This window comes from Trachemys scripta, chromosome 4 (genome assembly GCF_013100865.1).
Source record: "Trachemys scripta elegans isolate TJP31775 chromosome 4, CAS_Tse_1.0, whole genome shotgun sequence".
Taxonomy (NCBI): Eukaryota; Metazoa; Chordata; order Testudines; family Emydidae; genus Trachemys; species Trachemys scripta.
In genome coordinates, this window is record NC_048301.1 from 135,274,607 (window position 1) to 135,289,327 (window position 14,721).

General features: G+C 59.5%; 2 protein-coding genes across 2 annotated transcripts in view; one reads left to right on the plus strand and one right to left on the minus strand.

Moving 5' to 3' along the window:
- Positions 1-355: 355 nt before the first annotated feature.
- TBC1D10C (TBC1 domain family member 10C) lies at positions 356-14,497 on the minus strand. Its single transcript, XM_034767716.1, has 10 exons — positions 14,100-14,497; positions 12,437-12,651; positions 6,630-6,729; positions 6,150-6,257; positions 4,829-4,935; positions 3,906-4,020; positions 3,419-3,484; positions 2,887-3,076; positions 2,088-2,242; positions 356-1,556 (listed from the first exon to the last, which is right to left on the minus strand). The coding sequence occupies exons 2-10, from the start codon at positions 12,631-12,633 to the stop codon at positions 1,041-1,043; spliced, it is 1,554 nt and encodes a 517-aa protein (XP_034623607.1). The 5' UTR covers positions 12,634-12,651; positions 14,100-14,497; the 3' UTR covers positions 356-1,040.
- Positions 14,303-14,721, plus strand: part of PPP1CA (protein phosphatase 1 catalytic subunit alpha) — a 7,837-nt gene continuing 7,418 nt past the window's right edge. The window contains exon 1 of the mRNA XM_034768820.1: positions 14,303-14,308. Within this exon, the coding sequence (XP_034624711.1) occupies positions 14,303-14,308 (6 nt within the window). The remainder of the gene's footprint in view (positions 14,309-14,721) is intronic.

A 14,721-nucleotide genomic window follows, 5' to 3' on the forward strand; every position in this document is an offset into this window, starting at 1 on the left:
TGGGCGGGCCGGGGGTGGTCGGCCGGGAGCCAGGGCCGGCACCCCAGGGCCCGAGCCGACCCAGGCTGGAGCCGCCGGGGGGGCCAGCCTGGGCCGCACCTCCTCCCCCCCACACCCCCCCTTACCTGCCCAGGCTTCCCGCGAATTAAATGTTCGCGGGAAGCAGGGGAGGGGGCGGAGACTTTGGGGAGGGGGCGGAGTTGGGTGGGGAGGGGGCGGGGCTGGGGGCGGGGCCAGGGCCCCATGGAGTGTCCTCCTTTTGGAGGCACAAAATATGGTAACCCTACGTAGGCAGCTGGGGCTATTTCCTTCCCCCAAGGTGGTCTCCTGAACAAACAGGCTCCTGATTCAACACTTGTGATCGGCCTTTGCCCCCAGGACAAACTTTTAATACCATCTACACAGACACGCTGCCAAGCAGTGGCTCATCAGCCCCACTCCCCAGCCTGGCCCCAGCTCGGGGGGGGGGGGGGACCGCAGAAGGAAGTTTCATTTCCCTTTATGTTTTCAATCTGCCCCCCTCTTCCCGCTCTGATCATAGGCTGCAGTATTCACAGGGCGGCTGCTGCGGTTCCCAGGGACCTGGCTCTCAGGCAACGAGCTGTGTGCCCATGGCACCTGTGCACTGATTGCTCTGTCAGGTCTCCAAAGGAGGGGCAGGCCCAGAGCCAAAGGACGGGCAGTGCGTGTGAGTGAGCAAGGCCCAGGCAGGGACCGGACTGTCTGTGTTGCTGACACCAGTGGCCAGATCGCAGTAGGCAGGTTCTCCACTCACTGGGCCCCAGTGTGAATACTGATGGGGGTTGAGGGAGAATCTGGCCTTGCTGATTGGCGCTACAGGACGCAGGGGGGTCTCAGCCCTCTGAGCCCAAGACCCCTTCCCTCTTCAACACAATGCCCCACACTGTCTCCTCTCCATCCATTGAGCAGGTAGGGGGTGGAGTCTCTCTTGGTGGGGCAGGCTCCACCCCTGCCATTCAAAACATGTCTCCAGCAAGGGGCGGAGTGTCTCTTGCTAGGGCAGGCCCTGCCCCACCCATTCAGAAATAGGTCTCCAGGTAGGGGGCAGAGTTTCTCTTGGCGGGGCCAGGCTCCTCCCCTTCCCCGCTCTCTTGTGCTAGGCTGAGCATGGGGCGCTGGGCCACATGGAAAGTCTTGCCACGCGTGTCTGGTTTCTTCCTGCCTGGGGGCTTCTTCTTCCGAGCCTGCTTCTCGGCTGCCTCCTCCTGCCGGCGCCACTCCTGCTCCTGCCGGCGCTGCTCCTTCTCCTGCCGGCGCTGCTCCTTCAGCCGCTCCCTCTCCATCCGGCGCTGCTCCTTGGGGGGTGGGGGTGGGGGGTCCACCACAATCTCTGGGATGAGGAAGGTGGGCGCTGGGTGCCTGCCCTTCCCGGGCTGCTGCGCATCCTCCAGCTGCTGGGTGTCGAAGATGGCTTTGGCGTTGGGCAGGCGCTGCTCCGGGCGGTACCCGAAATCAGGCCGGACCTTGCGCAGCTTGGCTAGCTGGGTCCGGCACTCGCGCTCCACATCGCGGTCCGAGACGGCCACGTTGTGAACCTGCAGGAGATGGGGGTGGAGGGACATCATGGGGTCTGCGTCTTGTGGGGAGCCCTATGTGCAAAGGGATCCCACATGCACAGGTGTGAGGCCTCCGGTTGGTGTGTGCAGGGAAGAGAAACAGCAGAGGGCACCATGACATGGGGGGGGGGGGGGAAGAGCCTGCAGCTGTCCAGCCCCGCCCTCCCCTGCAGGGAGCACGGTGCTGTAAGCCCCTCAGGGGGCTGAATTGGGGAAGGGGCAGGACAGGGCAAGGGGAGAAGTCAGAGCTGGGGAGGAGTGGTCCTCAGGAGCTGAGTTGGGGAGGAGGGGCAGAAGAAGGGGGCAGGACAGAGCTAGGGAGACCTGTCTACGAGGGAATGAGTTCGGGAGGGGGCAGGAGAATGGGGGAGGAAGGAGCTGGGGAGGTCTGGCCCTGTGGGGGCTGAATAGGGGAGAGGGGTCTGGCCCTGCCGGGGGCTGTGCTGGAGGCTGGTGAAGGTTCCTATCTCTGCAGCAGAAGCCCAGCCTGGTCCCCACCCTGTGCCTCACCTCGGCCATGAACATGTCCTCCTGCAGTAGGCGGGCTGGGATGCTGCGCAGCTTTTCCAGTGTTTCCACAATGCCCGTGCAATCCCGCAGATTCTCCGAGGAGCCCAGTGCCAGGCGCACCAGCACCAGCCCCACCCGGAACAGCACCTTCACCCCTGCAGGGAGACAGCAGCTGTCAGACCCCAAGCCAGAGGTGGGGGGCGCTGGCGCAGCCCTGAAACAGCCAGGAGACCGGGGGTGGGGGCCTGAAACAGCCAGGGGTACCTAGGAGGAAGCCATGAAACAGCCAAAGGCACCTGGGAGGGGGAGCCATGAAACTGTCAAGGGAGCTCTGTGTCAGTGAGACAGAGACAGAGAGAGACAGAGAGAATGTGAAACAACCAGGGGGACCTACACAGGGAGGCATGAACCAGTCAGGGGAGCTGTGTGTGGGGGACACCATGCAACAGCCAGGTGAGCTGGGGGGAGGAGCTTTGAAACAGTCAAAGGCCCCTGGGAGGGGGGCCAAAAGATGGCCGGGTGAGCCATGAAACAGCCAGGGGACCTGCGAGGGGAGGAATGAAGCTGCCAGTGGAGCTGGGGAAGGTGGAGCCATGAAACAGGCAGCAGGCTTGTGGGGAGCTGTGAAACCACCAAGACAACATGACCTGGCCCCGCCCCCACCCCTCCTAGTCCAGGGCAGCCAGGATGTCTCAGCCCTGGGGGAGCCATAAATCGTGCAGGACCATGCCCCCAGTACGGCCCTGGCTAGATGGCTGGCAGCTGGTGAAGCTCTGGGCTGAGCCAGTGCATCACGCACCCTCGCTGAGGAAGGCATCCCAGATGCGCAGCACGGTGGGGAAGGGCAGGGTGCGGCTGTAGAGGCACAGGAACCACTCGGTGACGTAGAGCAGCGGCCCCACACTGTGCTTCTGCAGGTGCTTGTAGGCCTTGGGGCAGACGCGCCGCAGCAGCGCCACGAAGACCTCGCCATCCAGCAGCACTGCCTCCTGCGGGGGCAACCGAGAGACCATCAGATCTGCCCGCTGCACAGCCCCACCTGCTTCCAAGCACACAGGCTCCAGCCCCACAGCCCTCTCTTACTCCCCTGCTGGGGAAGGCTGGGCTGGGCAGTCCAGGCTCCTCCCCCTCCCTGGTGTCCCAGCGTCCCCTGATGGGGAGGGCATGGCTGGGCAGTCCAGGCTCCTCCCCTTCTCTGGTGTCCCAGTACCCCCTGATGGGGAGGGCATGGCAAGGCAGCTGCAGGCTCTTCCCCCTGCCTTGCTGACTCCACGTTGCATCTCATAAGGGTCCATTCCCATCCTGGGGGAGGAGTGCAGGGGGGTTCTCACCATCTCAGGGCTGTAGTAACCGGGCAGGTAGCGCTCACTGATCTGCACCAGGCACCAGAAGGCTTGCTGTAGAGGAGGGGGAGACATTAGCCAGGGGGGATGTCGGGGTACCCGGAGCACACGGGGAGGGGGACTGAATAGAGGAGGGGCACAGGGTTTATGCGAGGGGGAAGGTGTGTATCTTGTGTGAGGAGGAGGGGAACTGGCTGCCCTGGCATGCAAAGGGGCCTGAGGGTGGTTGTTAATGAGGGCTAGGAGTGGGGTTGGTGACCCATGGGGGGCGGAAGGGTGGCCCGTGTGGGGATGGGAGCTGGCTGCTCCATGCGGGAGGGCAGTGGGGGCAAGTGCCCATGAGTGGACGGGGTTATATCACAGGGCAGCACAACAGCAGTGGGGGAGGGGCAGGGCGGTGAGGCGGGGTCAGTGCAGTTGGGGGGGTGCCCCATGGGGAGGGCATGGTTCCCAGTAGTTGCTGGGCATGACTCACCTCAGCAGGCATGTGCATGAGCAGCACTGCAGCCACAGGGCCCTGGGCCTGGCAGTAGCCCTCGCGGGGCCGATACACGGTGTAGGCCTTCAGGAGCTGCATGAGCCCTCGCTGCCTGCACGGATGGGGCTGGGTGTTAGAGTTCGGCTGGGACATGGGGCACACGGTGCAGAGCTCCCTTCCCATACAGGACCAGAACACTGAGCCCAACTAGCCCAGTATCATCCCCTGCCCTCACCCATACCCCACCCCATGTCGGATCAGACCTTTGGGAAGAGAACCCAGGTGTCCTGAGTCCATGAGGCTACATATATACAGAATTCTCTAAATAGATACCTAGCGGGGAGTCTATTGGGTGGATGGATGGAGAGAGGGAGGGAGGAGTAGGATAGGGATGGAGGGAAGGATAGGTGCGGATGGGGATGGAGGGAGGGAGGGATAGATAGAAGGAAGGAGGAGTGTGGATAGGGATTGATAGATGGGTCACACACTCCCCCCCTCCGAGGGGTTTGGGGGTAACTCTGCTGCCCAGCAGGGCACTCCCCAGGGGGTATCGTTCAGTTGCAGGTTGCCCCGGTGTGGGGGGATGACTCTGGCTCACATGCCTGAGTGGTGCCCCGGCCGGCGTGACTCAATGCCATGGACCCCAGCCGTGTTCCCCCTGCCCCTTGGACAATCCCTGCTCTCTAACTGGAACCGCTTGGAGCTGGTGTCAGTAGGAAGACAGCACCACTCAGTGGCGAGTACCTGGAATGGGAATCACAGGCCCACTATGGCAGCGCTGCCCAGCTGTGAGGAATGTCCTGGGCTGGGGGCAGGACACAGCACCCCACTCCGGCTGCAGGGACAACTCAGGCATCAGCCCCAGCAGGGTTTCCCCTCTGCTCCCCCAGCACTTGGCTGTACCCACGCCGCTCCCTTACCCATGTCCCTCAGGCGACAGGAACATCTCGTGGAAGGGGAACTGGCGGTGGATGTCCTTCTCAATGGTCTCCAACCACTGTGGGTCGCCAGGTGACTGTTCCAGTTCCTACAGCGACACGGCAACAGGTGACCATGGCGACAGGAAGTGGGCCACACCACCCTATCCCTGGGGCAGGGGCTCAGGGTTAACGGCAAGAGATCAGGGCCTGGGGTGGGTGTTAGCGGCTCCCTGCACGGTGGTTGTGTTTGCAGGTGTAGTGTGGGCCAGGAGGGGTGCCAGAGCATGCTGGACTCAGCCCAACTGGATGCAGGTCCTTTGGATCTGGCTGAGACTAACCCAGAGCAATGGAAGCCCAATGACTATCACCTATCAGCAAGAGCTCCCAGCAGGCTGAGCATGTGAACTCAGTTGCGGTCTCTCACCTGGGACTGAGGGACAAAGGGACAGGGACAGAGAAAGGAAACTGCACAGTTCTCACAGCAGCAGCATGGCTCATGGAGCCCTGGTGCGGATCAGGATGGATGATCTCTTAATCTTTGTCCCTCTGTTCCTACTCTCAGGACTCCCCGCGCCATGTGCCAGCAGGCTAACGAAACCTGCTCTGGTTGGAAAAGCTGCCCTGTGTCACTGCAAACACTGGATGGGGTGCCCGGAGCCCTGGAGAGGGTGAATGTCTCTGACCAGATGTCTGGCTCAGTTGGGACTCACGGGGCAGAGCTCACAGCACAAAGCAAGAGGGCTGGAGTCCAGCAGCTCCTTCTCAGAGGCATTGAAGCCTTGTGCCAGCGCTCGGGAGACTGGTACACTGAAGGGTACCAGTCCACCACAGCACTGTTTATAAGCTAGGTCATAGCACAGATCCAGTGGATCCATGCCTCGAGACGTCCTATTCTGCCACTGATGATGACTCACCCTGGGGCCAGATCCTGTTCTCCTGCCAATCACCCCATGGCAGTCAGCAGGGTTAGGGAGAACAAGATTGGGCCCTTTCACCCTGTATATTAACCCCCTGTCCTCTGGCCCTGGGGAGCTGAGAGCTCCCTCCTGCCACTGCAGCAATGCAGGTGCCTGCTGCAAGAGCTAAAGGAGCGCTTCTCTAGCAGCAGTGGTAGCTGGGATGTTATCCTCTCTGCACGCTAGCCAATACAGGGTAGCCTTGTGCATATCCAGCGCCTAGAGCCAGGCGTGCGGAAGTGTGGGAGGCAGCTGGCTCAGAGCTTGGGGGCATCGGCATGGATGCAGGTGGGGCAGAGTGTGGGGGGGGCAGAGGATGCCGAGGGAGAGTGGGAGCCGCGAGGGAGGCAGGGGGAGCTGGTTACCTTGTACTTGCCATGGTTGCGGTCCATGCTGGCCTGCCCTCCGCACAGCAGGGGCCAGCAGCGGGCGCGCATGGACGAGGGGATCCCTTTACGGCACAGGACCTTCACCTGGAGCCAGAGAACTGCATCAACCATAGTACAACCCCCCACAGGGCAGGGCCAGGGAGAGAGGGCCCAGCATGGTGCCACACTAGACAGAGCCAGGGCCATAGGACACGGGCTTCAGGGGCAGGGAGACCCTAGCTCCAGGGGGCTCAGCTGTGTGGTATTACACTGTCAGGAGATGTAATGGGGGAAACCCTGGCAACAGCTGATTCCTTGGGGGAGTGGAGCACACTGGGGTGCCCTCTGGGGAGACTGGTTGCTCCCTGGGGGGATTAGCAGGGCCCTTTGGGGTGCCCCATGGGAGGGCTGAGTGCCCCATTGGGCAATCGGCATGGCCCCATAGAGGGTTGGGACTTCTCTGTGGCTCCTCCTCACCTTCTTGTACCTCCTGGCCATGGCCTTCTCCCAGTGCGATGTCATCTCCAGCCATCTGGCTTCCCGGTGCCAGATGAGCTCTACTGGGGGCTGGCCCAGGCTGGATGAGGGGAAGAGAATGGGTATCAGGCCAAAGGCCATCTCCTCCTTGCCCTGTGCCTCCATTCCTCCCATCTCTTTGTCCCTCTGGTGCACCCCTTCTACCTCTCTTTCATTCCCCCTTTCCTCCTCCTTGAGCCCCCTCTCCTCCCTCATTCAGTAGCCACACGAAGCTCCCCTCCTGGGGCACTACTCTGGGAAGAGAGCACAGCCTCCTCATTGCCTATCCCCTGTCTGCTCCTTCCCCTCCAGGTACTGCTGCCTCAGCTCCCTGTACCCCTGCCCTACCTTGGGGCTGGGCAGGGGGAGGCAGCACCTGGGAATGTGAAAACTAAACACTGGGCAAATCAGGATGTTCCAACATGACCTTAACTCTGACCCCTCTCCTGCCTAACCCCAGCTACAGACTGGTGGCACCCTCACCCTGCCAACTCTACCCCGAGAAGAGCCATAGACCTCCCTCCGGCATCACCCTCACATTCTGCACGCTGAGGAAACATTGGCTTAACCGTCTGTTACTGTTTAGAGACCCAGAGCATTGCTTTTCACCCTCCATGTGCTCCAGAGACACCCCACAATTCCCACCCTCCCATCAGAAGCACAGATCTGGATGTATTCCCTCTGCCATGGAGACCATGAGTTTGAGTAATGACCAAGTAAGCAAGGAATAATGATTAACAACTAACGTGTGAGTAATGTCTGAGTAAATACTTAGTAATCCCGAGTAACAAGTGAATAAACACTGAGATTAGCAAGTAATCACTGAGTAACGTCTGAGTAAATATCAAGTAATGCTTGGGTAATGACTACATAAACCCAAGTAGCGACAAAGGAGTGATCAAGTAACAAATGAGTAAACCATGAGTAATGGCCAGGTAAACACCAAATAGTGACTCAATAAACACTTAGTAACAATTTAGTAAACCCTGACTACCGAGACTAAATGACCACCACACAATGCCTTCATAACCGCTGAGTAAACCCTGAATAATGACTGAGTAAATACTGAGTAAATACTGAGCAATGGCTAAGCAAACACCGGGTGGCATTTGAATAATAAGCAACTAAACATGAAGTCATAGCTGAGTAATTGACCTAGTAAATACCAAGAGCTCAACTCCCTGTTGCCCTGGACCTAGGGGCCTCTGCATAAAGACTCCCTAGGGCAGTGGTTCTCAAATTTTGTACTGGTGACCCCTTTTACCTAGCAAGCCTCTGAGTGCGACACCTTTATAAATTAAAAACACTTTTTATATATTTAACACCATTATAAATGCTGGAAGCAAAGTGGGGTTTGGGGTGGAGGCTGACAGCTTGTTACCCCCCCATGTAATAACCTCACGACCCCCTGAGGGGTCCCAACCCCCAGTTTGAGAACCCCTGCCCTAGGGAGTCTTTATGCAGAGGCCCCTAGGTCCAGGTGCAAAGTTGGCTCTGCCAGTTCATGTGTCACCTTGCAGCAGCCCCTGGTCGACGGGGTGTCCTGGGGGCAGAGCTGGGACACACTGGGGGGAGGTGCTGCACTGTCTCTGACTGTTCTGTGCAAAGCTCCATCGGTCCACCGCAGCAGAGGCACTAGTTGAGGCAGCCCCAAGGGTTGTTGTAGCCTGTGAGGAAGGCAGAACTGGCGCCTGCCACAAACTGCCTGCCCTCCATCTGGGCCTATGTAACAACTGAGTAATGAGTGCGTAAACACTGAGGCCTGGTCTACATATAAAACTTAGGTCAACCTCGCTACCTCACTCAGGACTGTGAAAAACATCATGCCCTGTGCAACTTAACCCCGACTGCAGACACAGCTAGGTTGATGGAAGAATTCTTCTATTGGCCTAGCTACTGCCTTTCAAGGGGGGTGGATTTACTACAGCGACGGAAAAATGCCTTCCCTCACCATAGCAAGTGTCTACACTATAGTGGTGCTGCTGCAGCGGTGCTGCTGTAGTGCTTCTTGTGTAGACATACGCTGAGTAATGAGTGAGTAAACATTGAGTAACGAGCGAATAAACATTGAGGAAAAAGTAAATATTGAGTAATGAACATGCAAAAGCAAAGTAATGAGTGAGTAAACAACATGGCGTAATGAGTGAGTAAACACTAAGAACATAAGAGCGGCCATACTGGCTCAGACCAATGATCCCTCTAATCCAGTATTCTGTCCAATGCCAGGTATTTCAGAGGGAATGAACAGAACAGGGCAATTATTGAGTGATCCATCCCATGTCGTCCACTCCCAGCATCTGGCAGTCAGAGATTTAGGTACACCCAGAGCATGGGGTTGTGTCCCTGACCATCTTGGCTAATAGTCATTGAAGGACCTATTCTCCATGAACTTATCTAATTCTTTCTTGAAACCAACTATACTTTTCACCATCACAACGTCCCTTGGCAACGAGTTCCACAGGCTGACTGTGTGTTGTGTGAAGAAATACTTCCTTTTGTTTGTTTTAAACCTGCTGCCTGTTAATTTCATCGGGTGACCCCGGGTTCTTGTGTTATGTGAAGGGGTAAATAACACTTCCTTATTCGCTTTCTCCACACCACTCATGATTTTATAGACCACTACCATAGTCCCCCTTAGTCATCTCTTTTTCAAGCTGAACGGTCCCAGTCTTTTTAATCTCTCCACATGTAAAAGCTGTTCCATACCCCTAATCATTTTTGTTGTAATGAGTAATGAGCACCTAAACACTGGGTAATGAATGTGTAAACACTGACTATTAAGTGTGTAAACACTGAGTAAAGAGCGAGTCAACACTGAGTAAAGAGTAAGTAAACACTGAGTAATATGTGAATAAAGAGAGTAATGAAAGAGTAAACATTGAGTAATGTCCACATAAACACCGCGTAATGAGCGAGTAAACATTGAGTAATGTCCACATATAAAATAACGAGCATGCAAATACTGAATAAAGAGGGAGTAATACTATCAGTGTTTTAACCTACAGAGCGTCCCTCTCATACTCTTTTATCAGGAGATGGGTATGGGCAGCGAGGGGTCTGCTGGGCAGGGGAATTGCCTTTGGGGGCAGGTTGGCAGCCCCATTACAAGTGATCTTCCCAGCAGCACAGAGCAGATCCACGGAGTGATGCTGTAGGAATGGATCCCAGGGAAAACGGGGGTGGAGCTGAACAGGGCTGTTCTCTCTTCTCTCCTGGACCCGTTCACACCCTGAACCGCTCGGCGGGGTGAGGTGGGGGAGGCTGGGGCGCTGACGTCCCTGACCACACACCGCTGCAAGCACGGTGTGCACATCGCCATGGAGACGGGGACAGGATGTGGCCGAGCCGTGAGCTGCTGAAACAGGAAGTGTTAGTTCATGCGGGTGGAGGGGTGCAGGGTGCTCCCCTCCCTTGGCCCAGCACCAACAGTGCTCAGAGCCCTTCCCAGAGGGGTTAGGGGCTCTGGCTCTTCTCTGGGGCTGATGTGGGCCCAGGGCCGGCTCTAGGTTTTTTGCCGCCCCAAGCAAAAAGATTTTTGGCTGCCCCCCACCCCAGCCCTGGGCTCCCCCTGCACCCCACTGCTGCCCCAGCCCTGGACTCTACCCACCTACCTGCACCTCCTGCCGCCCCAGAGCTGGGCTCTCCCCCCTACCCGCACCCCCTGCCGCCCCAGAGCTGGGCTCTCCCCCCCCCACCCGCCCACCCCCTGCTGCCCCAGCCCTGGGCTCTCCCCCCTACTCCACCTGCACCTCCTGCCATGCCAACCCTGGGCTCTCCCCCCCCACCTCACCCGTTGGGGCTCCCGCCTCTAGGACCGGCCAGGACCCGGGAGGGCAGACCCGGGGGACCACCCCGGCAGGGGGCTGAGGAGCCGGGGCAGGGCAGCCCCAGATGGAGTGGAGCCCCGGAGAGTGGGACACAGGCCCCGCACGGCAGCGCCCCACCCTCTATGGCCCCGCTGCTGCTGCTTCTGGCCGCCCTGCCGCAGTCCCTGGGCGGCTTGGGCTGCTTCACCCAGCCCTGGCTGCAGCGCTGGGGGATGGCCGCCCTGTGGCACCTGCAGACAGCTCCGTGTGCCCCACCGAGTGGCCCCCAGCCCGAGTGTCCCACTCTCAGAGCCCGCCTGGCCATAAGGTGCGGGCGCTGCTCCCTGACGCAAACCGCAGCGGCCCCAGGGCGCCCCCCGCTGCTGCTGCCAGGGCCGGCTCTAGGCTTTTGCAGCCCCAAGCACAAAAAAAAAAAAAAAAAAAAGGGTGGCCGGAATGCCGCTCCTGAAAATGTGCCGCCCCAAGCACCTGCTTGGTTTGCTGGTGCCTGGAGCCGGCCCTGTGTGGGCCTCACACCGCTCATTACTACACGTCCCCGCCAGAACCCCAAGAAAGACTAGGGCCATGGACAGGTGTGAGCAGCCCAGAAGGAAATCATAGCTTCTGAGCTCATGTCCTCTGCAGGATCATGGCATGATAATGGGGCAGAGCTCCCCAGCTTCTCCCAGGGCTGGGGCATTCTCCAGGCCTCGGTGCCTAGCAGTCCTGAGGGGACATCCCTAAAGACCCGCTCTAGCTCATGACAAGTTCTGGGATCAGTGCAGGAGTCACCTCAGGGCTCCGCAGGAGATCAGACTAGACCAGTGGTTTTCAATCTGTGGTCCACAGACCCCTGTGGGGTCTGTAGATCATGTCTAAGATTTCCAAAGGGGCCTGCACTTCCATTTGAATTTTTTGGGGGGTCTGTAAATGAAAAAAGGTTCAAAACCATTGGACTAGATGATCAGAACAGCCCCTTTTGGCCTTCCAGCCAGGGATTCAGGAGCCTTCCCATGCCTCCATGCATTACATTGACATCATAGTTTGCATTTAATTTCCTACAGTTTTTGTAATGAACAGTGAGGAAGGGGAGGAAAATCCCCTCCAAAGACAGAGCTTCCATCTCTGGTGTTCCCAAGCTCTGCTCCTTTGCAGATGCACCTTGCAGATTTCAGAACTGGGATCTGTTTGGTTAGACCCTACCTAAACATGTCCCCCCTCCAAGGGAAGACCCTGGATCCCTGACTGAGCCAGTAGTTAGAATTCGTTCGTGATTTCCCAGCTGGGGGAAGGTACAGAGAGTGAACCGGGGTTCCCAGGGGCCGTTGTGCCTCCCCAGCAGGGGGCCTGCCCTCAGTAGCATCTTGGCTGTAGAGACCCTAGAGGGCACACATGATATTCCCTGGGTCGGGGGATCCCCTACATCAGGCTGTTAGGGAGATGGGGCTGGTGCACAGGGCCCTGATGCAAGAGTCCCAAACAGTCCTCGCCCCCAGCGCCTGAGACTCTCCTTCCCCAAACTCTGCCTCTTCCCTGCTTCTGCCCCACCCCTGGGGGGCAGCAGGACTAGGAAAGAGGTGGGGGCAAGGCCACAACCACAAGCTGCTCTACTTGGGTGTGGGCTGATTCTACTTGGGTGTGGGCCAGGGGCTCAGCTCCTCTGTGTATGTCCATTCTATGGGCCTGAGCACCCCATATCCTCAGCTTACAGAGCGGGGAGATGCTGGATCCAGGCTCAGAGCCCAGGGGATTGCCCTGTGGGACTGGGAATGTGGGTATCAGTCCAGCACCCACTATGGCTCCAGGGAGCAAGAGATCAGGACGAGGAATGGGAGCCAGGCATCCGGGTCAGCCATGCAGGGTGCTCACCCCTAGGGGACACAGAAATGCCCTTCGCAGCACCCCTACTCCCTCTGCAATGGCCCCTTTGAGTACTCCCATGCCCAGGCCTGCCCCACTTACCCATCCTGGGCACCACTGGCCCCAAGGAAGCCATAGCGGTCGGTCTGGCGATAGGGGGCGGCCCCGTTCAGCTCAGAGTCGGAGCCCAGTGAGCTGGAGTCGTCATGTCGCCCCAGGGCCGAATCGAAGGCATCGGACAGCTCCTCCAGGGTACTGTGGCTGGAGGAGTCGGCGGAGGACATGGGGCCAGACGCCATGCCCACGAGCCCAGCACCCTGCAGGGGGAGGGAGGGCAGGGAGAGAGGCCCTCAGTGAGTGCCCAGCACGGCCAGCCCAGAACCGAACACCCCAGGAGACAACCCCAGAGTCTGACCCAGCGCCACCCAGAGGATTCAGGGGACCTGGGGCAAAGCAATTTCAGGGACCCCTTCCATAAAAAAAGTTGCAATACTATAGAATACTATATTCTTGGGGGGGCCCCGGGGGGGGGCGGGGCGGGGGCAAATTCCCCCCCCTCCCCCCCCCCCCCCCCGGGTGGCCCTGGTCTGACCTGCCCAGGGCCCCGCATCCCAATCTTCCCTAGGGCCTTTCCCCCCGGGCCTCTCATTCCCTCCCTCCTAGAATCTGCCCAGCCCAGGGCCCCTAACCCCCATCCCCCCAGGGCCTTCCCCACCCAGGGCCGCACAACCTCATCCCCCCAGGGTCTACCCAGCCCAGGGCCCCTCACCTCCATTCCCCCCAGGGTCTGCCTCTACCAAAGCTCTGCACTCCATCCTCACCCAGGTCCTGCCCAGCCAGGGCCCCAAACCCCCATTCCCTCTAGTCTGCCCAGCCCAAGGCTGCTCACCCGCAGGGCCGGCTTTAGGAAGTGCGGGGCCCGATTCAAACAGTTTCGACAGGGCCCCGACAGGGATGACTAAAAAAACAAACACGTAAAAAAAAACACGTGGGGTTTGTACTCACCGGGCGGCGCGCCTAGTCTTTGGCAGTGGGTCCTTCACACGCTCTGGGTCTTCGGCGGCACTGAAGGACCTGCCGCCAAAGTGCCGCCAAAGACCCGGAGTGCCGCCAGGTGAGTAAAAATTAAAAAGGTGCCTCTAGCCAGGGAAGGGATTCTCTACCACTTGCCCCCCACTCTGGGTGGCCCTGCCACTGGGCGCGGGGCCCTCTTAGGCGCGGGGCCCGATTCGGGGGAATTGGTGGAATTGGCCTAAAGCCGGCCCTGCTCACCCGCATCCCCCCAGGGTCTGCAGAGCCCAGGGCCCCTCACCCCCATCTTCCCCAGGATCTGCCCCACCCAAAACTCCACACTCACATTCCCTCAGGATCTGCACCGCCCACTGTCCCACATCTCCATTCCCCAGGGTCTGACCCGCTCAGGGCTCCTCCCCCCCATCTTTGCTTCCAGTCCAGGGTCCCACACCTCCATCCCCGTTCCCAGGTTCCAGCGAAGGGAACCACACCTCCATTCCCCCGCTCCGGGCCCCAGCTCCTCCAGCCCCATGTGTACTAGCGGGAGGAATCCATGGTGGCCTGGTTTCTGGGCAGGGAGCGTGAGTAACACCCTCACCCAGAGCCCCCACTCCAGTTCTCCTGTGTCTATCCTGGGGATGGCTTTGTGCAGCCCTTGTCTCCAAGCACGGCTCAGGGGGGTTCCTAGAGAATCTCCCCACGTTGCCCCCAAGGAGCCCTCCCTGTGCTCCGTTCCCTCATTCCCACTCACCTTCAATGTGCCCAATCCCCTTAGCTCGTGCTCTGTGCTGGGGCCATTCCCAATGGAGCAGTGCCCAAGTGGCACGGCCGTGCATCCGTCCCTTGCCAACACCTCAGTCCAGGGCGCTCCCCACAAGCACTGCAAACTTATTTCCTCTTTGCTGTCATTTCCTTTTGCACCTGACAGGGCTAAGGCAGAAGGCAGCAATCAGCATGAGGGTGGGGGGCGGGGACAGGGAGCCTGAGGCCACGGGGAGTGTGTTTGTGGGGCAGCGCTGCCACCCTGCTCCCTGCAGCGCCCCCTGCTGGGAGAGGCTGCGGCTGGACTAGCCGGGAGCTCCCCCACAGCGAGCGCCCCCCGCCCCGCTCACTGCAGCGCCCCCTGCTGGCAGAGGCCGCGCTGCGGAGCCGCGCCCCTCCCTCGGGGCTCTAGGTGGGTGGCTGCCAATGATCCCTCCACTCCTCTAGGGGGCCTGCGCTCCCGACCCGCCTCGTCGTTGAAAGCGGCAGTCAGTCAGTCAGTCAGAGCCAGGCTCTCGCTCCGGACGTCGCGGAGCCAAGCAGGCGGGCGGGGGGCGAGTGCAGCGTGAGGAACCCAGGAGTCCGGGTCTCCCCCCCCCCCCCCCCCCCCC